Here is a 27,756-nt window from a genome sequence, read left to right on the forward strand (position 1 = left end):
CAAATACAGCCCTAGGAGTGGCGTACACTATAGTACACAAGTGTGAAAAATGTCTTTTACAAAATGTGGCAAAGAAACCGCTCATCTGGGAAAACTGTTGTAATTCATACAACTGTCAGGCAGCACAGCCAGGAGGGTAAAACTACTTTCTCTGTTTTAAGTTATTACATCGGTGTCACCTCCTATCTTTTTCCCATTCAGAGTGCAGGGAAAGTCAGAAGACCGATATGGAAACAAATAGGTGTATATATGCTTGATGCATGTAAAATGCATGCAATTCTTTTTAACAGAAACATACTACCAAATTAAAATGGTGTTTCTAATCTTTGGCTGGGGTTTAGGCTTGAAGATTACTTAAAAAAAAAAACTGCAAGTAGCCTCAGCAGTATAAGGTATTTTACATCGGTGCTAGTAATAATACCGAGTATTGTCCTGTTTCTGGGGGGTGTAAAAAGTCCCAAAACACACTGTGACAAACCCAAGAATCAAACTAACATACACTGGTGAAAACGTTTAAAGGAAATATGGAGGTTGCCACAGCAGAAATCTCTTCCTGAAAATGCTAGTTTCATGGCTATCATGCTCTTGCTTTACTACTTTGGGCCAATGACCTGTAACAAGTATTGCAAAAATAAATGTTTTGCTGACCCAATCTGCACACTTATTCCAGTTCAATGGCTCAAAGTACTGAATCCAAGGGGTCACATAACAGCCAGGCCACTAGCCTTTTCAGGAGGAAATGGTAGCAATCTTTTCCTCACATGTCAGATTTATTGTAAAGTGTATGTGAGGGTAAAACATTTTTATTTATAATTGGATGGAGTGGGGAAGGGTTCTTTTTTTATTGTAGTTTTTGTCCCCACCGAGGAGATTATCAGTCTTATTTTTATCCTGATGACTATTGTCATGAAGACAGAAAGGGGAAATCTTAATTTCAGAGTTGTCAGAGAAGTAGATGAGAATTTGATCCAGTCGGTACAAATTTCTAAGAAGAGAATTTCCCTTACTTAGGGAAGAATTACCCTCCTATTCTGTTCCGTCTCGAAGACAGAAAGTCAAATGAACCCTTCCCTTCTTCATCCAAAACTAAAACCAAAAAATTTCTGACTATTCATAGACAATGAGTTTAACTTTCTGGTCAGAGAGAGTGCAAAAACATATCTGATCTAGCCTAAAATCACAGAGATGCAAGTGTGGCACCATAAGTATACTTAAAGTAAATAAACTAAATCTGGTCAGTAGGATTTTCTCCTACAAATGTAAAATTGTGAGCTATATTTTTCTTACTTGTTGCTAAAAATATGACAACAACCCATCACTTTGCTCTCAACAGAAAACTCTATACATGGCACATTAAAAACAAAAATGATATATAGATTGGAAACATTTAACTTACCATTTCTGGCTGAACAATTCAGAAAGATCAGTAACTATATACAGTTATTCAAAAATGTATTAAAAATCTAGGAATTTAGGTTTGGAGAAGTTTCATTAGGCACCATCACTGCTAAACTGCAGCTACAGCTAAACTGCAATTCCCCAATAATATCCTTCCTCTGCTGGCTTTACTCCATGTGCTTTTCACTGTTGATTCTTCAAATACAATGAAAGCAATGGCAGAGAAAGCAGAGAGGAGCATAATATTCATAGAGAAATTCCAATAAAGTGGATTGTCATGCTGAAGCTGGGGAGATGAGCATCGTATTGTGGCAATGGTGCCCATTTTACTCTCCAATCAATCTAAATGATATACATTTAAACTATGGAGGAAGTTTGATTGATGAGCTCAGGAAGGCAATTTCTTATATGATGAAAGTCATGTAAGCCAATTCCTGTACCTAACCATTAACCACAGGCTTGGGTAAAGTTTTTGAATATATTTCATAAGAGTTATCAGACTTGCTGACATAAGCACTTTCCATGCTGTTCATTTTCTATCAAATAACTTTGTGTCAATGTAAAGAAAAATAAGACTTCAGGAGTTCATTGCATTTTTTAGTAAACCATAAAACATTACTAAGCTTCAAAAGTACAAAAGATGCTGACAGTGTCATTGGTTTTTCTGGATCGTCTTCCAGCATGTTTTCTAGTAGAATATACTGAAGAGGAGCAAAAGGGCAATGGTTTAGTATGGAGGCTCACTTCTAAAGGCAGGGCACATGCACTGGTGATGAACAAAGTTAAGTAACTAATAGCAATCAATCCGCTGTCAGTTTATTTTAAAACTTTACTATAATAGATGGCGGATTTCGGTTTAATTAAGGCCCAAAGACTGCTACTTCCATTATTTTTGTCTAAGTGATTAAATCCTAAAAATAGCAATGATTAATTACTAACAGAATTGCATTTGTTCTATGCACTTTTCTACCTGCCGTCTATAATACAGCATATTTTGTGCGCTCCATGGACATTTGTACACAGTTGCTGTAAATGGGAAGCGTCTTATATGGGAAGATGTAGGAGTAACAGCATTTTTGACTAAAATTTGCACATTTGTGCTAAATATGACAGGTTGCCATTTCTAAAAAGGAGTCATTTCCAGTAGTACTGCCTGCAGCCTCCAGAATTCAAGCCGCCATGGTTTGGAGGCACCTTTAAACTATTGCATTCCGGTGTAACGTTAGAAAAACCTACCCCGTGAGAAATGCATACCCACGTCACTTCCTGTCAGGAACAGCTGAGCAGCGTAGCAGTGCGCATGCTCACAGCACCGGTGACGTAATTGAACAGCTGAGGAGCTGACAAGTGCGCATGCTCTGAGGGTATGACATTTTGACGGTAGTATGTGTAACGTTACACAGCATGAGCTGTTGCGGCGGTTACATTAAAACAGCTCGGCCGCAACATGAGTCATCTCCGCTCCTACCACTGTCACTTCCCTGATCTCGGCTAGTAAATGTAAAAGCGGCGGCGGGTGTATGTAATGTAAATAACGGAGATCTCGGCTCCGTGATCCGCTTTTACATTTAGTAGCAGACATCAGGGAAGTGACAGGGGTAGGAGCGGAGAAGACTCATGTTGCAGCGGAGATGTTTTAATGTGGTGATGCGTTGTAACGTTATAACACACTACCGTGAACATTTCATACCCTCCAAGCATGCGCACTAGTAAGCGCCTCAGCTGTTCACTGACGTAGGTGCTGACGTAGGTGCACCGGAAGTGACGAGGGTATGAAATTTTCACGGGTAGGTTTTTTTCACGGAACACCGGTAACACGTGGCACTACTGTATGTATGATATTATTTTGAATGTCACCCCAAAACTGAAATCACCTGTCAAGATCTTTGAATTTTTCCAACTTTTACCTCATGCTCATTGTTTTTCCTTTGTGTTTTTAATGGAAAATACTACTATAGATTAGAAATTTGAAATTCATTTGCACTGTTGGGAGAGATACAGGTAAAGCAGTACAAAGTGCAAAAGTGATTAATAAAAATAGTAGATCACAGTAATCATGGCAACTAATCAAATTTCAGTAAATAAAAGAACGGATTTCTGAGGCTCAATCTACTTTGCACTAGGCAATTGAATAGGTCTACCTGAGAGTATTATAATTTTCTCAGATTTTTTAGAAGGTCAAGGGTACTCACAGTAAATTCCCCCGTCACAGCATCAAAGCCGACATGAATAGTGTGCTCAAAATCTGAAGGAAGGGAGATCTCCGGACGTTCCTTTTCTTTCTTCTTGTTGGCTGGAGTCAAAGTTATATCAAGTTAGTTAAAATTGCACTTTTACTATGCACACATATATCATTTTTTTTTTTTTTTTTTGACTAAAGAGTTCATGATCTTTGGAGTGCAGTGACCCATAGCAATCAATCTGTATACTTTTTGTCCCGTTCTTACTTCAGTAAAGTGAATTTTAAATGATCACTATAAAATATAGTATGTTAGATCTAGCACTGAAAGTAGAACTATAAGCACAACTTTTTTTCTTCGTTTTAGATACAGTAAGGGAGGGTTATAATCCTTGTTAGATTTTTTTTTTTCGCCATCTGTGTCTCCAGAACTAGTGTCCTCATTTTTCTGTGGACAACCTAAAATTTGGGATTTTCTTTTAACTTTCATTGTCAATGATAATGGAAAAAAAGACAAATAGGGAGGATCAAACTCTTCAATGGTGGCTCCTACAGCAATGCTAAAATAAGTATCCTTATCCCTCTCCACTCTATTTAAAACTAAAAAAAGTTTTGCCTTTAGTTATACTATAAGAATAAAAATTTAAATGAAATAAGGTTAACAATCAGGTGCAGGGAAAAAACAAAAATAAAATGAGCATTTTTTTTTTTGCACATGATTGGATGATGGAAATCAGAGCTTAGTAAAGTGTACAGTCTTATTTGTCTTTAGTAAACCAACCCCATTGTGTCGTTCAAACCTGTATTCAAGGCCCTAGTAAAATGTTTGCCTTTGAAAGGTTTCTTAAGCACAAATTAAAGCGGAGTTCCGGGCAGAGAATCGTTTTTTTTTTGAACATACCCCCGGGACAGTCAGGGCTAGCACATTCCACAATGGCTAGCCTCTGATCTGTCCCGGTTCGCACTTACCTTTTAGAAGAAATACTTACTTAGAAGTTTTCTTCCACAGCGTTTCCATCTCGGTTGTGGGCAGCTGAAGCCGGCGCGGTCCTCTTCTCCGTCTTCTTCCGCGTCTTCGTGTCCCAGAATGCGCTGCACCGGCCCCTCTCGTCACTTCCGGTGCGGTGCCGCATTCCTAAACAGCTTCTGGGCATGCCCAGAAGCTGTTTAGCAGGGGAATGCGGCGTCGCCCGGAAATGACGAGCGGGGCCGGTGCGGCGCATTGATTCCTGGGAGCTATGACGTTTAGCTCCCAGGAATCATCGCGAGGCAGGAAGTGACGGGGTGAGCCGCGGCGCTGGAGGAGGAAGCTGTCATAGGTGAGTATTTACGATCGTCAATAAAAAGGTGAGTAAACAAAAAAAAAAAAAATAACTATCCAATTCCTTTTCAGGTGCGGCATACCTAGCGGAGGGGCACAAAAAAAAAAAATCTTTTTTGTGCCCGGAACTCCGCTTTAAATGAGGCCTAATGCACATATTAAATGTAGGCCCTGCCACATCCCTGACATAAAATCCAGTGACAGCGCTAATAGCTTACAGTCAGACCAAACATCACTCCTCCACACACAAAATCAGATCTAGAGACAAGATTAGACACCAGAACCATGTCCAGATAGTACAGCGCACGATTGTCTCCAAAAAAAAAAAAAAAAAAAGAGATCTTCATAGAGCTCAACTAATACCAGTAGTCTCGGAAAAAAAACCTGGAAGCTTATTGGTTTCTAGGCAGCACTGCACCAGATTTTGCACTCTCCAGTTTTAGTAAATCAACCCTATTCAATGGCCAGAGGTCCACACCCAAAAACAAAAGTCTGGTAAATGTGAGATTTGCTAAACACAATCCTAGTCAAGAAATCCAACAATTTTTATAGACACTGTAAAAGGCTGTCAGCTATAACTGTGGTTGCAGCAAGCAGGCTTTGGGTTGATGTTATGGCTACTATTAATGCAATCAGATATTGTAATAATATTTTACCAAACTACAAAAAGTAGCAACCAATGACACCAAAAAGCTCCTAATTACCCTCCCTGGTTATTTCTCGCCTTGACTACTGCAACTCCCTCCTCATCGGCTTACCTTTACATAGGCTATCCTCTATTCAGTCCATCATGAATGCTGCTGCCAGATTTAATCACTTTACAAACCACTCAACGTCTACTACCTCTATCTGCCAATCCCTCCATTGGCTGCCACTCACCCAACAAATTAAATTAAAAATACTAAAAATAACTTGCAAAGCCATCCATAACTTGGCCCTCAGCTACATCACTAACCTAGTCTCAAAATACCAACAAAATTGTTCACTTTGTTCCTCCCAAGACCTCCTGCTCTCTAGTTCCCTTGTCACCTTCTCCCATGTTCGCCTCCAGGACTTCCCCCAAGCCTCTCCCATCCTTTGGAATTCTATCTCCTACTCTATCCATTTTTAAGCGATCCCTGAAAAACTCTCTCTTCATAGAAGCCTATCCTGCCTCCATCTAACAACTTTAGCTCACCTCCCCCCCCCCCCCCCCACAGTTATTACCTTTTGTATAACTTGACCCCCCTTTTTAGAGATTGTAAGCTCTAATGAGCAGGGCCCTCAGATTCCTCCTGTAATAAACTGTAATGTAACTGTACAGAAATTCAGGATGGAGAGGGGGAGGAGATTCGAGAAATCCTATTTACATTCTCTTTAAAGCTGAAAGGGGTTGCAAAGTGACAAGGTTTTTTTATCTTAATGCATTCTATGCATTAAGATAAAAAGCCTTCTGTGTGCAGCAGCCACCTCAGACCCCCTAATACTTACCTAAATCCCATCTCACTGCAGTGATGTCCACTAATGCCTCAGCCGTCCACAGATTGGCTGAGACACAGCAGTGGCGCCATTGGTTCCTGCTGCTGTCAATTAAGGTCAGATAGCCAATCAGGAAAGAGAGGGGGCAGGGTTGAATGTCAGCTCTGTGTCAGAATGGATACATGAAGCTGCAGCTCGGCTTAGGTGCCCCCATAGCAGGTGGCTTGCTGTGTGGGCACTCAACAAGAGGGAGGGGCTTAGAGCTCCAGCGAGGGACCCAAGAAGAGGAGGATCTGGGTTGCTCTGTGCAAAACCACTACACAGAGGAGGTAAGTATAACATGTTTGTTATTTTAATAAACAATATTTTAATACCAAGACTTTACAATCACTTTCAGATTCTTTAAAGTGCTTAGCTTCTAAAGACAGTACTTACCATACCCTAGGTACCATCACATAGGGAGATAGAAGGCTAGGTGTAATTCTAAAGTGGTTTTCAGTGTTAATTTATCATGTTTCACAAGCATATTTGCATATATTTAGGCTGATATTTGTGGTGCTTATTAAGTTGACAGTCCTCTCTATTTCCCCAGCCATCTGAATCCACAGAGAAAGTGCAGCAGTCCTGCCCCTCTATCCTTTTATAGGGGGGGGGGGGGGTAGCAAGGGGGTTGATACAAGTTAAATTCAGGTGCATACACCAATGTGTGTATATGAGATCTAAGGCAGGAACAACCCAGCCAACTAAAAACATGGAGTAACAGACCTGTACTTGGCAGATGCATAAAGTAAAGGTGATTAATGAATATGTAAAATATTTACCCAACTAGAAAGAAAAAAAAAAAAAAAAAAACTGAAACATTACAAGGTTTGTTAGAAAGAAAATAATTTAATTCTAAAAAAGGCTCACATATACAACCTTCAAAGTTCATTATCGTGGTTGTTGCAGCTTTAAGGACAGTTATAAATCCTGGGAACACTGACTTCATCGCCCTGCTCCCCAGTGATCCGTAAATAACCCCCAGTGTGGTTGGAAAGACAATTCCAAGTCTAATTCCTCTGGGTTCCGCACAGTCCCTTGGCACGTGCAGGCAGACTGAAATATAAGCTTTTCTAATGAAAAGCAGCCCAGTAACATTACACTTAATGGCAGATACCCCAAATTGTTAAAACATGTGGGTATGATTTACAAGATAACAAGTAACACTAAGAATACTGTGTTTCATTGCTTAGTCTGGAGCGATCAATGTTGAAGGTATTTCCTCTCTCAGAGTCTGTTCCACATCATGGTAATTAAAGGTGCAGTCCCAGCCATTCAATTGAAAATAGATTTAAGACTTTCCCTTTCATTCTATCTGTGTGCTTCATTTCTTCAATTCTGAACACAATTTATCCTACTTTTCTGACCTCAAAGAATTTTTAGAATATGCTATACATTTTTTTTTCTGGTCAGAATGAGAATATGGGCATTTCATGTAGATGTATAAAAGTGCATTCTATTAGAGAAAATAAACATTGCTAAAGTGAATAAAAGGTGTGTTTGTGAAAGAAATGCAAATATATATTCAATACAGTGATAGTTCTGCTTTGGATGTATTGCTATCAGCCCTCGAGGCCCTTTCCTCATCGCTGACAACTAAGTGGGATGATGTGCCTTCAATGTACCCTACCCACCGGATTAATCTCAGTGTTTAAATAAGAAAGGAGCAGCACCAAGAATCTCTTTATAGTCTGCATGATTTTGTTGCAAATTTCATTGCAAGGGATGCCTGTCATCTTACAACCTCAGTGCATCATTCAAGGAAATAGAGGCAGCCAATTAATTAATTGTTCTGAGGTATCAGAGAATCAAAGTGGGTTGCAGACTAAAATAAGTTATTTTTATTATTATTAAAATCCCCCAAAAAATTTGTAGCAAATATATATATATATATTTATAAATAATATGATAAGCATGTTGTGTATCCTAGATATAGCTACAGTATATCTATTTTGAGGTTACATGACAGATTTAAAGAACCCTAAACTTAGAGAAATAAAGAAGGGATCTGCTATTGCGGACTTTTTTTTAGAAAATGCTAGTTGCCTTGCTGTCATGCTGACATTCTGGCTTTTGTTATTTCTGAGTCACCGTCCTGGAACAAGTATGCAGATGAGGAATTCTGACTTTACTTACATCCTTTTTTCAACTCAGTGACTCAAAGTACTGAAGCCAGGGACCAGCCAAAGACTGTCAATGTGGTAAACCATGTTGAGGACATTCCAAACCTGTTTCCATGCAGAAGAATTAGGTGGAACATTTTCTGCACTTACATAGATATACTTCCTATAAATCGCCTGTAGAGGTACAGAAGACAGTGAAGCTCTGAAACCTCTGAAGTGAAGATTCACTAATTTTGACCTGTGACTGCTTTATATTTTTGTCTTGGTGGTGTAGTATCTTCGATTCCATCTACTACTCGCCAACCCATACAATAAATGCACCTTAAAAATTAAACCGAATTTGTACCCCAAAGTATGTCAAGTACATTGACTACCTCTGCCTTCTATACTCTGTTGTTATCATAAGTGATGACCCTGTTGGTTGCTTACAAATTTTAAGTCTTTTAGGCCTTGTTTATACATGCAGAGTGGTAAAAACTGGAATTTTGTAAAAACAGCGTAAAATCCTTTTCTCTGAAGTTCATCAAAGGACGCAGCTCCATATCCTCATTACCATTGGGTTATGCTCCTCCAATAAGGAATAGGCACTAGGCAGGAAAAAAACATTACCATGCCCATGGGGGCTGCTCTTGCAGGCATAACCCCACACACACCGCTTCATATTGCAGTTTTGTTGCAAGCACTGTTTAGAAGACAAAAAACCCCATACAATCAGAAGTAGAGGGGCGGGTGCTGCGTCTGTCGAATTTCAGAGAAAAGCATTTTACGGTAAGTTCTTACAAAAATCCAGTTTTCGTTCATTGACAGAAGCAGCTCCATATCCTCATTACCATTGGGATGTCCCAAAGCAATATTGTCAAGAGGGGTGGGAGAACAACGCAAAGAAGAACGTAATTACCCAAAGGCTAAACTTAGCCAACCAGGTAAAAAGAAGCTCAACCAGGAACAACCGGAGCTCACCCAGAAAAAACATACACCCTCAAAGAGAACAAAAAAGATTATCTTTAAACAGCAGCCTGCAAAACCTTGCGGTCCAAAAAGAGGCAGCCGGAGATGCCAACACATCTACATTGTAGAAATTTGTAAAAGTAAGCACGGACAACCAAGTTGCCGCCTTGCAAACTTGTCTCACAGACTCTTGATGGCGAAAAGCCCAAGAGGCACTCAGCGCCCTAGTAGAATGTGCCTTCACAGGGAAAGGAGGAACCTGACCCTTCAGTGAACAGTGAACAAGCCTGAACCACCGTCTGCCTGATCCCTCTGGATATGGTCGCAGCAGATGCAGTCAATCCTTTACGAGGTCCCTCAGTAAAGATTAAAAAAAAAAAAAAAAAACCACAGTGGCCTTCAGGTAAACCCTGATGGCCGAACCACAACCAAAGAATGCAAAGCAATTTCCTTAGAATGCTTAGGCTTGGGATAGAGTGAAGGCAACACAATGTCTTCATTTAAATGAAAATCAGAAACCACCTTAGGAAGAAAAGACTGATTAGGTGGAAGTACCACTTTATCTCTGTGGACCACCAGATAAGGTGAATGGCATGACAACACTGCCATTTCAGAAGTGATATCCACCAAAAAGGCAACCTGAGACAACGAAAGCAAAGGAATCACCCGAAGAACAGAGAATACCAAACAGAGATCCCACGGAGGTAGGGGGGACCATCTCAGAGGAGCCACATGTCGTCCCTGAAGAAAGTATGAATCAACGTATGCGTGGCTAACGGGTGTTAGAAATATATATACAAAGCCGACACTTGGCATTTGATAGTGCCCAAAGCCAGCCGCTGTTTAACCCCTTTCTGTAGAAAGACCAAACCCCTAGCAATGGAAAACAAGCGAGGGTGAACCTTCAGCGATTCACACCATAAAATGTATGATTTCCACGTACAATGATATATCTTCCTGGAAGTCAACTTCCTAGCCTTCAATAGCGTAGGAATCAGAGTCAGAAAGACCTCTATCTCTCAACACCTGGCTTTCAACAGCCATGCTGTTAAAGCCAACGACTGTAAAGCAGGATGGAAGATCGGGCCTTGAGACAGCAGATCTTCCCTGAGAGGAAGTCGGCATCGGCGACCAACTGTACCAAGTCTGCGTACCAAGACCAAGACCGGCGAGGACAGTCTGGGGCCACCAGAATGACTGGAATTCTTTCCATCTCTACACTGCGTAGAAGCCTTGGCAGAAGTGTTAACAGAGGGAAGGCATAAATCAGCCAATACTGACCCCAAGGACCCCAAGGAGCCACCAGTGGGTCTCAAGACCTGGCTACAAACCTCTGCACCTTCTAGTTGAGACGAGAAGAAAACAGATCGACCTCGGGCATCCCCCACCGAACACACAGGAGATGAAACGCCTCCGGGTGTAGGGACCACTCCTCTTGGTCCAACACCTGACAACTCAGGTAATCCGCTTGCCAGTTTTCCACACCTGGGATGTGCACCACAGAAAGAGCTTGAACAAACTGTTCCGCCCAGGCCAAAATCTCGGCTACCTCCTTGGCCTCAAAGACACTCTTGGTGCCCCGCTGGTAATTGATGTAAGCCACAGCCGTAGCATTGTCCGATTGAATCCGAACCGGACAATCTGCAGACGAGTCACCAATTGTTGCAGACAAAGCTTTATCACTCTGAGCTCCAAAACATTTATCAACAGTTTGGACGCCTCTGCTCTCAAGGTTCCCAGCACCCCGCCAAAGCCTGACAGGCTGGCGTCCATGGTTACCACTGTCCAAAACAACGGGAGAAAGGACTTGCCCTGTCATAGTGCTGGTGACTGAAGCCACCACAACAGAGCAGACTGTGTATTGTGGCTCAACCGAATCACAGTGTCCAAGAACTTTGGATCCTTGTTCCAATTCACAAGAACCTCCTTTCGCAAAGTTCTTGTATGGAACTGAGCAAACATAACCGCCTCGAAGGTTGATACCATCAGACCCAATACCATCATGCAGGTTCTCAGAGAGTAAAAAAAGAATATTGGTGTTAAGCACCAACAGTATCCACGCAGTGGAAAAAAAGAGAGAGTTTTATGCGAGTAAAAATTGAAATATTATTCACAGTGTAAGGAAAATAATTCCTGATAAGGAGCCGCAACGTAAACGTGATAAACGTACAAGTGAGATAAATTATATAGTGCTCTATAAAGGCCGCGCTCAACCAATCAAAAACACTTAGTGTTGTGTAAAAATTATAAATTATATTATCAAATGTATATGTGAAACAAAGTGCCAGGTGCAATAAATAAATAATCAATCCAATATGATTGCCAAATGCAAATACGGACAACTGCATTTTGTGTTGTGTGCAAAAATATATATATGGAAAATATATTAGATTATATACATAAACAAAGTGCCAGGTGCAGTAAATAAATAAATAATTAAATAAATAAATAATAAATCAATTAAATATGAACAAAGAGCAATAAAGTTCTAAAAATCAGATAATATTGAGCATAATCATGGAATAAGAGGTTCTCAGAGAGGTTAGATTGGTTCCCAACAGCAACCGAATCGCCTCCTGCAATTTTGCAGCTTGTCTGGGGGAAGAAAGACCCTCGCCAAGGCAGAGTACAGAGTCAGGCCCAGATAATCCAGTCTCAAGGAAGGTATCAGGGCGGATTTCCTATAAATTGATGGTCCACCCTAACTACTTCAGAGTTTGGATAGTGATCGTTAGGTCGCCCATCAGGGCTGAAAGAGTCCGCTCTCAATAGGAGATCGTCTAAGTACTCCAGTACTGCAATCCCCCCTTGGCGCAGCAATGCCAACACTGGGGCTAGTACCTTGGTAAAAATCCTGAGGGCGGAGGCGAGACCAAAGGATAACGCCACAAATTGATAATGCTCTTCTGCTATTGCAAAGCGAAGAAACGGCTGGTGCCCAGCGTAGATAGGGATGTGTAGATATGCGTCCTTGATATCTATTGAGGCCAAAAACTTCTGTACCCGCACAAAGCGGTTCAGGGCCTTGAGGTCCAGGATGGGGCACACCTTGCCCTCCTTTCTTGTCACGGTGAACAGGTTTGAAAAAAACCCTTGAAAGTGTTACTGAGATGGAACCGATACAATCACTCCTTGCTACAACAAATTGTGTACCGCCCCTCGCAAGTCTCTTAACTGGTCTGGAGATGGGTGAAGATTGGATGGGAAAAACCTGTCTGATGGTCGAGACCAGAATTCGATCTTGTGCCCCGAGCGAATCAGTTTGTGAACTCATTTGTCCTGAACAAAGGAGGTCCATGGTTCCGGAAAGAAACAGAAACGTCCCCCCACCCCAGAAACAGGTGAGGGTGCCCCTTCGTGCAGATGAAGATTTGTCTGCAGATCCGGACAGACCAGCCTTAGATTTTTTTTTTCCCAACCTTGGCTTCTTGGAACCCCCAGAAGACCTGAACGGTTCACCTTTTTCTTGCAACCCAGAGTTAAAAAAAAGCCGCTTATGAGCAAAGAAGGAAGGCCCCAGCCTAGAACGTGGCACCTTACCCTCAGCAGATTGAGGACGAAGCGTACCCTTCCCCCAGTGAGACCTTTGATCAACACATCCAGAGAGGATCCAAACAACCTTTCCCCTGTAAAGGGGAGAGCAGTCAAGGATTTTTGGAAGCCTGATCAGCAGACCAGCTTTTTAGCCATACCATGCATCTAATAGCAATCCCCACCGCCGACACACTGGCCACAAGCGGAGCCGCATCCAGGGAGGTAGCACACATGAACACCAGGGCTTGAGCCAACTGTTCCATTCGTTCAAGCACCACAAGGGGGAGCCGTTCAGCTTCCAAGTTTGCTTTTAGTAGCTTCACTCAGTAACTGTCTGTGACACCAGAATGTTCACAAAAGTAGTTTTCAAAATGTAACCCGCTATCACGTGTAAATGGCGGGAAAGGGACTCCACCTGTCTATCCACGGGGTCCGCAAAAGTCGGTTATTTCTCCACCAGAACCACAGTAGACTTGTTTAGTCTGGAAACTGGGTGATCCACCTTTGGCGGTACAGTCCACCTAGTGGATACTGCATTTGCAAAAGAGTAACAGCGTTTAAAACGCTAAAGCACCACCAGCATGTGCTTGATGCACCGCCATTGTTCATGCACAATGGCATGAAACATATCAGGACAAGGGACCACCTTGCCCGATTTCTGGGATTCGCAGGAGCCAAAAAAACCTGTGTACCCGACGCTGTAGATTCATCAGCCAATTTTAAAGTTTCCCTCACTGAAACTATAAGGGCTTCCACCAAGGCGCATTCCCACCCTGCGGCTGATGAGGACAGGTCCTCTTCACCGTCAGAATGTGAAGACACCGACCCTGCAGGGTGGGGTGCATCTGCAGCGGCCATTTCTGCCTGAGAGTCTGAAGACTGCTGATGGAGGCGAAGGCAGAGGACGTTTGCGGCTGGCAACACTTGTAATTAAACAATCTATTTTTGACATCAGACTTGGTAAAAATGCTCCGATATCGGGCTGTGACTGTGACCCAGAAGGGTCCGCAGCAGCACCTAAGGGGCCTGTAGGTGAAATTATATCCTGAGACTCCATTTTACACTGGTAAGAAAAAAAGTGCACTGTCCCTTTAAGAGTCGCCAATTCGCGATCTCACCACTATCTTAGCGGGCTACCAAACCCCAGGCTAGTACAAACTAACAGCAGAGTGTACAAGGAAATCCCACAGGGAACCCCAGAAAAACATCACCTTAGGAGCTGCCAGCATGCTCTGTGAAAACAAAAGTGAAACTAATCTGCACAGGAAAAGGAAAGAACAGCCTGTGTCTTTGCTAGAATTAAAGTGGCATGCCGCTTGCCTGTCCAGCGATCGTGGACCACAGGAAAATGGCCGCCCCATCCATTCCTAAGGGGAACTAACAAAACTAAAAAAAAAAAACTAAAAAATGACTGCTCATGTAATACAAATGGGAAAAAGAACACACTGATCCACAGAAAAATGATGGCTTCCACCGCGCGCCATGTGGTCCACACGACACCCAAAAGGAGTCCCTGAACAGTAGGCATTGGAGGGTCCCTAAAAAGGGATCCCACCAGGACCAACCACCCCCATCAAAAAAATGCACCACCGCACTATTTTGGCGCCCCCCCCCCAAGGTAGGAACCTGCACACGGTAGGGGAAAAAAACTAAGGGGTTTAATCCTCCCGAGAGGCCAGGGGAACTGAGGGAGCCCCGAGGGTCTGACCATTCCAGGGATAGGGCCCACGTCCGCCCCAAGACCGCTAGAGATTTTGGGGGGACAATTACTCACCATACCACGATGCCAGGTGGGTGCCACTCAGGAACAGATCACCTCGGGATGGGGGTGCTGTCAGCCAGGGGGTACGCGGCGACTTAGGGTATTCCAGGTCGATCGTGTCCCCACAAGGTGGTTCACTCCCAGGCTCGTCCCCATCCAATGGGGCACTGTCATGGCGAGGCCTGGACTATAACCTGCTCACGCTTGCTGGCCTGGCTGGGAGACCGTAAGGATCTAGATTATCCAGTCCAAAACCACAGCCCGCTGTTGCTTGTAGTTCTCCAGGAACTAACTATTGAAAGAAAAAAAAAAATCAGAAAATAATAAAAATTCCCTATTTACCGCTAAGACCAAAGTCCCAGAAGGGAGCTAGGTCTTATTCCTAAAACTAGGCAGAAACAAACTGCAATCCGAAGCAGAGTGTGTGGGGTTATGCCTGCAGGGACAGCCCCCATGGGCATGGTAAAGGTTTTTTCCTGCCTGGTGCCTATTCCTCATTGGAGGAGCATAAACCAATGGTAATGAGGTAATGACTGATAGAGAAAACAGGCAGTTGAGCTAACGTTTTTACCGCCATCCCCATTAAGCTGCAAAGGCAGCAAGCAGGGGTGTACACATGTCACTTTGCTTTGTATCTGCAGCAAAAATGATTCCCCCCTAATTGCATTTAGAAAGCAGTACAGCCACCATTGTACTGAATGCAATGTATGCGGATGCACAGTATTTACAGGGTTAAGACAGGTGGTGAGGAGGTGACATATTCTTCCCGCCGCCAGTCAAATGCCTCCGAAAAGCTATCAAACCATGGATGGTAAAAGACATGATATTGTACTAAATAGATCTGAAGGTTCTCTTCTGAGCTCCTTGTCGGCACTCTAGGCTGCATGTACCACCCTAGGAAGCCGTGTCCTATGGTGGCACATATCATGGCTCGACCCTGCCACCCTCACCCTTCTCACTGGATTTGACTGACAGAGGCATAAGCCAATGGCTCAGTGGCACAGTGCTTGATACAGGTAAGTATTTAGGGAGGAAGAAACAGGCATTGAAAGCTTTTTCTTTTACCTTAATGCATACTATGAATAAAGGTAAAAAACCTTATGACTATAGAACCACTATAAGGTGACTCAACCTTTTTTTAGACTTAGTTTACACTCCCCTAAACTGCTTCCTTAAAGCAAAACTACAGCTTTTGCTCCCCAAGATAACAGATGCATTGTACATGTAAATTAATCACAACCCCACTGTCATTGTACCTGTATCTTACCCTATTTAGCTGTAAAAAGCAAGTTTCTGTGTCTGTGATGTCACTCCTCCTCCTGGCTTAACCACTTAAGCCCCAGAAGATTTTACCCCCTTCCTGACCAGGGCCTATTTTGCGATTTGGCACTGCGTGACTTTAACGGACAATTGCGCGGTCGTGCAACGCTGTACCTAAACAAATTTGACGTCCTTTTTTTCCCACAAACAGAGCTTTCTTTTGGTGGTATTTGATCACCTGTGCGATTTTTTGATCATGCGCTATAAACAAAAAAATAGCAACAATTTTGCAAAAATAACAATATTTTTCACATTTTTTTATATGAAATTCCCCCCAAAAAATGTAAAAATCAAAATTTTTTAACATTTTCGGCCAATTTGTTTTATGCTACATATGTTTAGTAAAAAAAAAAAAAAAAAGCAAAAAGCGTATTTTGATTGGTTTGCACAAAAGTTATCGCGTTTAAAGAGGGAAAGATTTTTGTAATTTTTATTGTTTTTTTTTTTAACGCGGAATGGCGGCGATCTGCGATTTTTTTTGTGGTACTGCGACATTGCGGCGGACAGATCGGACCCTTGACTGACATTTTTTACACTTTTGGGGTTACCAGTGACATTTCTACAGTAATCAGTGCTATACATATGCACTGTTACTGTAAAATTACACTGGCTGTAAAATTACACTGGCAGTGAAGGGGTTAACTTTTTTTTAGAGGGAGGGGTTATGTGTGATTCTAACTGTGATTGGCTGTGGCTTGAGGTGTAGGAACAGTGATCAACGATCCTACATAGTAGAGCCGTATGATCACTATTCCTACACAGGGGAGAATGACAGGCGGCTTGTTTACATCAGCCGCCTGCCTTTCTCCCTCTCCACCGACGATCGCCGAGTGACCGTTCGGCAGCGGGAGCGCTCCCCAGAGCCTCACAGGCTAGCGTCCCTCTGCCTGTGAGGGGCTGACTGCCGCAGTAAATATACTGTGAGCAGTCGGGAAGTGGTTAATTTCAAAGTTCTCTGACTTTCTGTTTCCTTCCCTTGCCAGTCCTGATACTACATGTCCCATCATGCTTTGAGCCTCTGTATTTTCCTGGCAGGCTTTGGTAGTACCTTGTAACAGTTCTGAGAGTTGATTTGGGTGGGTCTAAATATGTCATTCCTGACTTGCAGCAAGCCAAAGACTGGCTTACTGCAAAACTACAGAGAAAGGGCTATAGGAAGGTATAATAAAGGTGTTTTCTTCATATGTAAATGAATCAGATCACAGAGAGTAGAGCTCTGGGGGGGTTGGATCTGAGGGGAGGGACTCTCCATGTTCACACGGGTTGGCAAATTTAACTGGGCAGGATTGAATTCTAATTTTGATCCATTTAATCCTGTCCAGCAGCAGCACAGCTAGCTTTTCAGAACAGGCTGTATATGAAGGAGTTACCTTCTAGAATTTCTGGGATCTGTGAGGTGGGCACTGGGAGGTTTGGACTCTCCTGTGGGTGTGACTGGGTGGGATTAAATGCCAACTAGGATGCATTTTATCCCACCCACCATCAGAGCTATAAAGGAAATTACATCATTAACAGACTCTGAAAGACTACAGAGAGGTGTGTTCTAGGCTAGAGATTGAGCAGGAAGTGGGTGTAAGTCTACATCCAGACTATACAGTGTCACATGGTACAAAGCCACAACTAAACCTACAATATCAGAGGATCTGCAGACATCAGAGCAACATAGTACATGATCTATACTGGGACTGATCATTCCATTCAGTTCTACTGAAAAAAAGTTGGAGTTCAGCTTTAACATATACAGAAGCCACAATGTTTTGCATCACAATGTGGAAAAATTATCCCTGCTGTTGCATTCAGCAGGCAGTACCACCCAATAAATGAGACCCTATTACTGTCCAGCATGTGCGCTAATGTGGCTTTTAACCACTTGCCAACTGCTCACATTGAGCGTACTGCGGCTCGTTATCGTCCAGCGACGTAGACCTATCGTCGGATCGAGTGAGGAAATCCGCCCGCTTGTGTAAACAAAGCGGGCGGATCTCCTATGTGACAGGCAGGGACAGATTACAGGATTCAGCAGAGCTGAACCTGCGATCTGTGCCTGTGTCGCTCAATCCCCTCCCCCCACACACGTCAGTAAGCACCAGGCAAAAAGTTGACCCCTTGATCACAAATAAAGTTAACCCCTTCCCTGCCAGTGTCATTATTACAGTAACCGTGCATATGTATAGCACTGATTACTGTAGTAATGTCACTGGTACCCCCAAAAGTGTCAAAAATGTCAGTTAGGAGTCCGATCTGTCCGCCGCAATGCCGCAGTCCCGCCCAAAAAAAAATTGCTGATCTCCGCCATTACTAGTTAAAAAAAAAAAAAAACAATAAAGTCATAAAATTCCCGTAGTTAGTAGCTGCAATAACTTTTGCGCAAACCAATGAAAAAACGCTTATTTTCGATTTTTTTTATCCAAACGTATGAAGAAGAAAACAAATTGGCCTAAAATGTTAGAAAAATTTTGATTTTTAAATTTTTTTGGGGAATTTTATATAAAAAAATGTGAAAAATATTGTTATTTTTTTCAAAATTGTCGCTCTTTTTTGTTTATAGCGCAAAAAGCAAAAATTGCACAGGTGATCAAATACCACCAATAGAAAGCTCTATTTGTGGGGAAAAAAAGAACATAAATGTAATTTGAATACAGCGTCGCACGACCGCGCAATTGTCCGTTAAAGTAACACAGTGCTGAATCGCAAAATATGGCCTGGTCAGGAATGGGATAAAATCTTCCGGTCTTAAAGCAGTTAAAAATATGCTCATTGAGAATTTTTTTGTCAAAGACATGTAGCTAAATACATTTTGGCCTAAATATGTGACAAAAATTGAATATGTTGGATATTTTTTAACTGTCAAAGTAGAAAAATATTGTTATTTTTTCAAAATGGTCGCTCTTCTTTTATTAATATCGCAAAAAATGAAAAGCGCAGAGGTGATCAAATGACCGCGCAATTGTCAGTTAAAGTCGCACAGTGCCAAGTTGCAAAAAGTGGCCTGGACGTAAAGCAGGAAAATTCTCCGGTGGTAAAGTGGTTAAAGGGGTTAAAACAGGCGCTATATTGCCTCCTCACCTCCTGTCAAATGCCCGCTGAAGAGCGATCCAATACAGAGCACTCTTCAGAGGGCACCACATGTGCAAATGAGGACTTAGCCCTACATTTTAGTGCTAATTTAAAAAAATATGTATGGCTCCTGAAAAGTTTATGATGGTGTCTAGAGTGGAGTGAGTAGTGTGATTGAGCTATTACATTTTTTGTGTAAATTTAGCCTATTGAGGTAACCGCTAGCAAGTAGTTAAATCTCTCATCAATAAGTGACTAAAATTGCCTGTGTAGCTTAGCCCTGATTGTGCATATGATCTGTGTGCAAATGATCTGTGTAAAATTCACCGTAAACCATTACAAAAAAAGTGTGAGAGTTGGCGGTTTAGGATTGCAGGAGTCACAATTACACAAATCTGTTACATGAATTTTGCTAAATGAAAGGCAGACTGATTTTCAAAAAATATACAGCCAATTCTGGCCATGATTTGCCTAATAAATGCCCCTCTATTTGTCATGGTGCCTAATTGAAACCACAGGATCCTCCCATCATACAGACTGTTAGAAGGCAATTTCATCCAATATGTGAACATCAAAGAACATGGCACACAGGACATAATGCCTTGTCTAATGTCATACACTGATACTTTACTTTTATCCCCTCCTCCTGGGAAGATGGAGCGCAGCCTGGCTTTCTTATTCTTCTCTTCGGGTGCCATGGGTAGTGGTTTTGAGCAGTGATTTAATGCTGAAGAATCACGGTTATTACTGTTCATTCTAAGAGGGGGGGCTGGAGGTTTCTCTTCAATATCCACACTATCGGACATCTTCAGCAGTCCTCACAGCCTTCTGCCAAAGAAAAAAAAAAAAGAAGGATTTAGTTTACAGCTAACATAATGCTAAACGTACATAATGCATTTTACATAAATCATCGGAAAATGTTTTGGTAAATTATGTCCTTAGAGAAAAGCATCCAGCTTATTTTAATCCCTGCTCCCCAGCAGCATATCCTCATCTTTTCTTTGCTCCCCCCCTGCTCCATTCATCTCCAGAGCCAAGGAAATACCAGTTACTTCTGGCTATAGAGACGCGTCACCTGGAAAATACAGGAGCATGCATTGTGGACTCACCTTTTACAATTTGTTAGTGTTGTCTCATGAAATTAACATTTTGCACTGTTCACTTCCTGAGACAACACTGACAAATCAGCACAGTCTCATAGAGAGCCCATAATCCTGTGGAAGATACTACTCCAGCAACTTGCAGCTTACACAAGGCCCCAGTGAAAGGAAGGTAGATATATTGAGAGGGCTATGGTAAAGTGGACCTGCTTCTTTGACCTGCATATTGACTTTAACGTAAGTCTGTTGTAAGGGAAATAAAGGGGCAGCCATTGCTTCCCTCCATCCCCTCAAAAAACGCTAATTGCCTTTCTATTAAACTAACCCACCGGCTTTGCTATACTTTATGTGCAAATCTGTAAAGTCACAAATCCTAATCTGCATACTTGTCAGTAGGACATCCAGGCAACTAACATTTTCAGGAAAAGAAGTCAGCAATGGCAGCCACATTATTTCTTTTATTTCACTTTCTTTTTTAAAAGTAATGAATAGACTTATGTCAGGTTTTCAGCACTAGAGCAGCGTTTTAATTTTTGTATACATGTAAAAATCTTCATTTTTGGATTCAAAAGGACTTAAAACTCCCATAACATGATATATTTTCTGAAAGCAGAGGACCTGTACAACTATAAAATAGTTAGAATTTTGTATGTCCCATAATTCTTTGCGCAAAGGATTATTAAATGCATATTTTTAGGAAAAAAAAATATAATAAAATTAGTTTATACCCAATTTTTGCAAAATATAACCGATGAGGTTGCATCGAGACATATCCAGTCTTAAAATTGTGTGCACCCTTGATATTGTGAAGAACTATGGTACCCAAAATCCTCCATAGGCGTCGCTTTAAAGGCCTATACAACAACTCATCAGTTTAGAAATAGCTGTGAGCTCTACGGTTATTGCTCTCCCACCAACATTCATGGTGATACCTCACGTGTGGTACAATCGCGGTTTGCATGCATGAATTTGAGGGTGTGTGTGCAGGACAGTGGCAGTTACATTTTTTTTAATACATTATAATTTTATTTAACACCACCCCATGAGATAGCCCTGGGCATGTCACAGGTACTCTTATGGACACACTGGGAGTCTAAAAGACTCCAATGTCTCCCCTGCCCTCCAAAGCATCTAACTAAGCAGAGATTTGCTTAGTCACATGCTTCCCTGTCTGGATCTGTCAGTGATGACGGCTCTGAAATCAAAGTGACAAAATCACTGTCGCTTCCATTTTTTATTCATGGCAGGCTGATCAACTTGGGTACAACTAGCCTCTCGGATGTTACATGCAATTATTGCTAGAGGCAGGGGAACACAATGGCTCCATGGGAAGGATTCCCCCATCAACACTGACTGTTACAGGAAAGAAAAAAAAAAAAAACGCTCTATGGCTGGCTTTAGGCCCCTTTCACAGGGGCGATACAATCAGGTCGCCTGTCAGTTTTTCAGGTGGACCGGAGATTGGACCCTCAAGTTTCTTCTATGGAGTGGTGGATGTCCGCTGCCACCTGCCACCATTTGATCCTGTCCACCAAAAACAGACGGATGTTGGTTCCTATTCTCCATCCCTCTGACAGATCAGATCGGATGGAAACAGACACGCGGCCCGTTGCCATCTGCCTCATGGAGGAGAGCAGGACTGTGTCCATGTCGGCTCTGCACAGCAGAGTAGACACGGACCTGTCATCCACCTGCTCAGCGGGGAACAGCCAAGAGATTCCGCTTTACGGAGGTGCCCCTGTGCAAGGGGCATTACTTTACAAGTCTGTGATTTGGCTGACTCCTTAAAAACATGGCACCCCTCCATGTGGCTGATTTCTTATTTCAACAGCTGCTAAAGGAGGGAGTAATTACCAGTGGAAAGCTTCCTCTAGTGCAGGGATCCTCAAACTCCAGCCCTCCAGCTGTTGCGGAACTACACAACCTATGAGGCATTGTAAAACTCTGACATTCACAGACAAGACTAGGCATGATGGGAGTTGTAGTTTCCGAACAACTGGAGGGCCATAGTTTGAAAACCCCTGCTCTAGTGGCTAATATATTAATTGCTACATTTAATACAATGCAACTTAAAAAATGTGGTAAAGCTTACTAGCCAAAATATGAGGCACTTTAATAATGACTTTAAGGTAAACACTGCAATATAAACAGCACCTCAAAATATGCACTAATTGGATTAACAATGCTTCCAAGGATAACATGGATTAACACTGGCTCACCAAAACCCATCTATACTGCATCAAGGACACTGAAAGAACAAGAAGCGGCTACACAGAAGAATGTTAGGGCATACTGAGTGAATGATTTATTACAGCCAGAGGAAAAAAGTAAATCAAAATGAAAGGTAAAACCTGCCTGATTGCCAATGACAGCAATTTCAGCATGTTTCTCATTTTCTTTTCCCCAATTTTAATCAGTCAGTCAGCCCCTAAAGGAGCACAAATATATTTTTGCATCTCATATCAGCGACAAGCATTTTAGTAATTCTTAATATATATCCTTAAAGACCCTTCTTCAGATAAAAAACAAAAACAAAAATACTTTAAAAACTCAAACACAAAATGAAAACACCCATCTCTGCTGTATTTGATGTATAACAAATTACATTTTCATTCAAAAGCTCTGTTGGTTTTTTCTCAAGACATTCGGGTCACATTACTGTGACATACAGCAAAGGGCTGCAGGATATCAACAGAGAGCTAGCGGACCATTTGTTGTCGTCAAGAAAGCAGTATGGAAACTGCCAATAATGACTTGATTTTGTAGGTTTTGGAATCCACGCTCTACCATTCAGTGAGCTTCAGACCTAGAACAAGTACACAGTGTATACCAGCAGTCCAGATGTCTGATATGAGCATGCTTGCTCCAGGTCAGTGACTCATCAAGTGGTAGGCGAAGCACAAGAATTGCCCACATACACCATTTTAGAAAAACCATATGGTTATTTTAAGCAGCCATTTAAATATGTCCTTTTTGGTTCTGTTGGTGCATGCGCCGGGCGTGCATATAATGCCTTTGCTCTCACTGTTAGACAGTGGACAACATAGGCTGAATGCACAGAGATGAATAGAGCAGCTCAGTGCCTTGCGATCACTGTCTCAGCAAAAACAAATTTAATGTACTACTTCTTACATTTGCGAGCCCTTCCCTTTCCTCGAACAATAAAAAAGAAGATTTAAAGAATAAACCCTTTTATTAAATCCTCCAGAGTGCAGCAGAGGAAGGCTGTGATTCAAGGCGTATGTGTAGGAAGGTTTAAAGTACCACCGACAACTAATGTTGTGGGCTTGTTTTGGGGAAAGTTTTAAAGTGCCATTGACCATCAATGATGGGGGAATACAAAATACCACTGAACAACAATTGTGGAATTGTTTTGGGGAGAAGGGTAAATTGTCTTGGGTTTATCCATTACACCGTGTAATTTCAGTGCAAAGCCATTTCAGTCCCAGGGGAACTCTCTTCCGCTAATATCAGAAGACTTCTCTTGGCTTCAGAGGACAACTTTTAAAGGCTAACCACCTCAATACCAGTATGTTCCTAATTGTGGGAAAGTAAGATCACCTTGGAGGGTCTACTTTAAAAAAAATGGATACTTTTGGGGGTGTTCGTACTTTTTCCTCTGATATATGTTTTTGATAACAGAAAGTAAAAAAAGGACATGTTTAGCCTTTATCTTAGGTTGTAAAAAATAAAATAACCCAGTGGTTATTGATTACCACCAAGAAAAAGAAAAAAAGAAGTTCTATTTGTCTCAAAATATAGTATTAATTTTTTTGTGTTAAATGAAGGAGTAATTATCAGTCAAAATATCACAATGCTGAAACCTGGAAAATGACTGAAATGAAGGGTTGAACGTGATCAAGAAGGGTGGAACATGCTGGTAGTGAAGTGGTTAAGTTGCATTTAACTTTAACCCAACAACTAAAGGAAGTGCTCCGCTGTTTGTTGGGAAGTTTATTCTTGAAGATCTTGGCTATAAAAGCTTTTAATGCAATATATGAGTGAAGGAGTATTCCTTTCAAATTCCTAAATAGTAACATAAGAAGAGTAACACTAAAATAATGTCCTGGCTCTGTTCACAGTGCAGACAGTAAACCTCTGGGACACAGGTCTTGGCCCAAACTGTAAAGGCTCTTCCTACTCATGTGACATCATTGCATTTGAATTCATACTCTGTAATGAAGTGCATGTGACAGTCTATAAAAGCAGATCATGCCTTAAATACTAAATTACTATCAAAACCTCACGCAAATAATTAAAACCCATGTTTTAAAGTGGAAGTTAGCTAGTCAAATTTTAACGTAACCTCAAATAACCTAAATCAGAACTCTGGGTTTTAGTCAACACAACCGCCCACCCCCCCCCCCCCCCCCCAAGTATTGCAACTCTGCCCCCTCAGAATTTACCCACTTACTGACCAGGCCTTTTCTGGAACTTTTTGTTTGCAAGTTTAAAATTAGTATTTTTTGCTAGAAAATTACTTCAAACCCCCAAACATTTTATATATATTTTTATATATATATATATATATATATATATATATATATATATATATATATATATATATATATATATATATATATATATATTTTTTTTTTTTTAGCAGATACCCTTGTTGCAATATTTTGTGTCACACTGTATTTGCATAGCAGTCTTTCAAATGCAATTTTTTTGAACAAAAAAAAAGAAAGTTAGCCCAACTTTTTTAAAATAATGTGAAAGATGTGCACGTTCGTGGAAAAGCGACAAACTATCAAAATATCTCAATAGGCGATGCTTTAACAATTTTTACAGGTTACCTGTTTAGAGTTACAGAGGAGGTCTGGTGCTAGACTTCTAGCTCTTACGATCACCCCGCGTGTGGTTTAGATACCATTTACATATGCAGTATAGGCGTGTTCGATTCTGGGTGCAAGCACTGAGAGATAGGGCACTTTAAAAAAAAAATGTTTTATCTTATTTTTACCCTGTTCCTTTATTTTTTTTTTTCTATCACTTTTATTTAAACATAGCTTGTAATAGAAATAAGCATGACAGGTTCTCTTTATTGAGAGATCTGGGGTCAAAAAGACCCCAGATCTGTCATTTACCTTTAACCACTTGCCGACCGCCGCACGACTATCTACGTCGGCGGTCAGCCCCTCACAGGCAAAGTGACGTAGGGCTACGTCACTAGCTTGTGAGGGTCTAGGGAGCGAGCGCGCGCCCCCGGAGGCGCGCTCCCGCTCCCGAGTGGTCACGGACCCCCCCGCGCGTGTGACCGGCGGACCCGATGTCCGCCGGCCACTCTGCGATCGGCGGGGGAGAGGGAGAAAGTCAGGCAGCTTGTGTAAACAAGCTGCCTGTCATTCGCCTCGCTGTATGAGAGCTGATCACATGGATCTACTATGTAGATCCGTTGATCACTCTGCATACAGCTGAAGCCCCAGCCAATCACAGTTAGAATCACGCCCCTAGGGACACACACAGCCCCTCCCTCTCAAATAAAGTTAACCCCTTCACTACCAGTGTATTTTTACAGTAACAGTGCATATGTATAGCACTGATTACTGTAGAAATGTCACTGGTAACCCCAAAAGTGTCAAAAATGTCAGTCAAGGGTCCGATCTGTCCGCCGCAATGTCGCAGTACCGCAAAAAAAAAAAATCGCAGATCGCCGCCATTACGCGTTAAAAAAAAAAAAACAACAAAAATGACAAAAATCTTTCCCTTAGTTAGTAAACGCAATAACTTTTGCGCAAACCAATCAAAATACGCTTTTTGCGATTTTTTTTACCAAACATAGGTAGCATAAAACAAATTGGCCGAAAATTTTAAAAAATTTTGATTTTTACATTTTTTTTTGGGGGAATTTCATATAAAAAAAAGGGAAAAATATTGCTATTTTTGCAAAATGGACGCTCTTTTTTTGTTTATAGCGCGTGATCAAAAAATCGCACAGGTGATCAAATACCGCCAAAAGAAAGCTCTGTTTGTGGGAAAAAAAGGACGCCAAATTCGTTTAGGTACAGCGTCGCACGACCGCGCAATTCTCCGTTAAAGTCACGCAGTGCCGAATCGCAAAATACCCCCTGGTCGGAATGGGGGTAAAATCTTCCGGGGCTTAAGTGGTTAAGCAAAAGAAAAAAAAAAGTTGGCACTTTAAAAAAAAAAAAAAAAAAATTATAATAAGATTTATAAATTGAGAAATTGAGAACCGAAAGAGACGTCAGAGGTCGCTCCAGAGCATAGAGCCGAGTGGGGGTCCTCTTGCCTTCACTCGACTTGCTGCCTAGCCATCAGATGGATCGGATCGCTTCCAGGTTTACCGACAGCTCTGGTAAACCCAAAAAGGGGCGGGACAGGTTCTGGGACCACTTTTCTCAGTCACGCTCAGAAAATAATAATACTGGGGTTATTGCAGCTAGCTGCACATTTGTATTAGCCTCGGTTTCCACTAGTGCGGCTACGAAGTCGTGCTACTTCTAGCACGACTTCGTAGCAAAAGTAAACCGCAGCTTCAGTTAGACTTGTCCCTCATATATAGAGGGAAGTCGCGCTCAAATGTAGTACACGATTTACTTTTGAGGTCGCGGCAACTGAAGCCGCGGCAGTGGAAAAAGGCCCCATTGAAAACAATGAGTTTTGACTTGCTGTGCGACTTGACATGTGTCAAGTCGCACCGCAAGTCGCACTAGTGGAAACCGAGCCTTAATGTGTAAGCGCCGCTCAGATTCTTAGTACTCCATTCCAGAGTGATAACGCACTCCAAGAGATGTATCCATGACAGCCTGGGCTCAGAGGAAGAGCAGCGAATGGACACCCAGCAGAGAGGTAACATCTAGTGACAGAAAGGAAGTACTGCAGGGGTACTCTAGGTTGCAAGTAGGAATTGCAGTAAAAGATTACTTTTTTAAACATTTTTATTAGGGCTGGCCCCTGGATAGTTTCATTTACAAACTGAAGTTGTACTTTAAAATTACATTATCATTCTTGCCTGAATGAATATAAAAGGAACAGAATGCTTAAAAAATAAACTTTCCCTAGACCATATGCTTTTTGGGGTTCCTTCCGGTGTTGGCTAGGTGATCAGTGCCTTTGGTCACGTAAAACAATTTTATTTTGAAATTTGATGCAAGGTAAGACATTTTCTTGTATCCAGTCTATGTATCTATAGTCTTCCGTACAACTTCCTTCATCCCTCCCAGTAAGACTATCTCCTCCAGTTCTCCAAGGATTCACAGGCTAAGCAGTTGCAAAAGACGCCCCCGGTGTGGAAGTCAGGAAGTGATGAAACGTGTCGGGGCGTGGCTAGACGGCGTCCACACTGCGATCATACACAGAGAGGAGACAGTCCCAGAATGTCCTGGTGGTCGGCGCGGAGCTAACACCGGACTAAGGGTGATCACCGAGTCTGTGTACTACATGCTTTTACTATGTGGTTTACAAGTGAGTGTTTATATTTTAATAAATCCATATGTTGAAACGTTATTATGCTATTGGCGGTCCTTCTTTCGTTCTCTATGAGGGGAATATTA

At 41.9% G+C, this 27,756-nt stretch overlaps 1 protein-coding gene across 6 annotated transcripts in view; it reads right to left on the reverse strand.

Annotated features, from left to right (window-relative positions):
• The window catches only part of PAK3 (p21 (RAC1) activated kinase 3), a 337,291-nt gene that overhangs the window by 111,499 nt on the left and 198,036 nt on the right, over positions 1 to 27,756 (reverse strand). For all 6 annotated transcript variants that reach the window (XM_082264390.1, XM_082264388.1, XM_082264392.1 and 3 more), the window contains 2 exons: positions 19,771 to 19,967; positions 3,591 to 3,691 (listed from right to left, as the gene is read on the reverse strand). In XM_082264390.1, coding sequence (XP_082120516.1) covers positions 3,591 to 3,691; positions 19,771 to 19,945 — 276 coding nt within the window. In that variant the 5' untranslated portion in view covers positions 19,946 to 19,967. The remainder of the gene's footprint in view (positions 1 to 3,590; positions 3,692 to 19,770; positions 19,968 to 27,756) is intronic.

This window comes from Pelophylax lessonae (genome assembly GCF_965119305.1).
Source record: "Pelophylax lessonae genome assembly, chromosome: 7".
Taxonomy (NCBI): domain Eukaryota; kingdom Metazoa; phylum Chordata; class Amphibia; order Anura; family Ranidae; genus Pelophylax; species Pelophylax lessonae.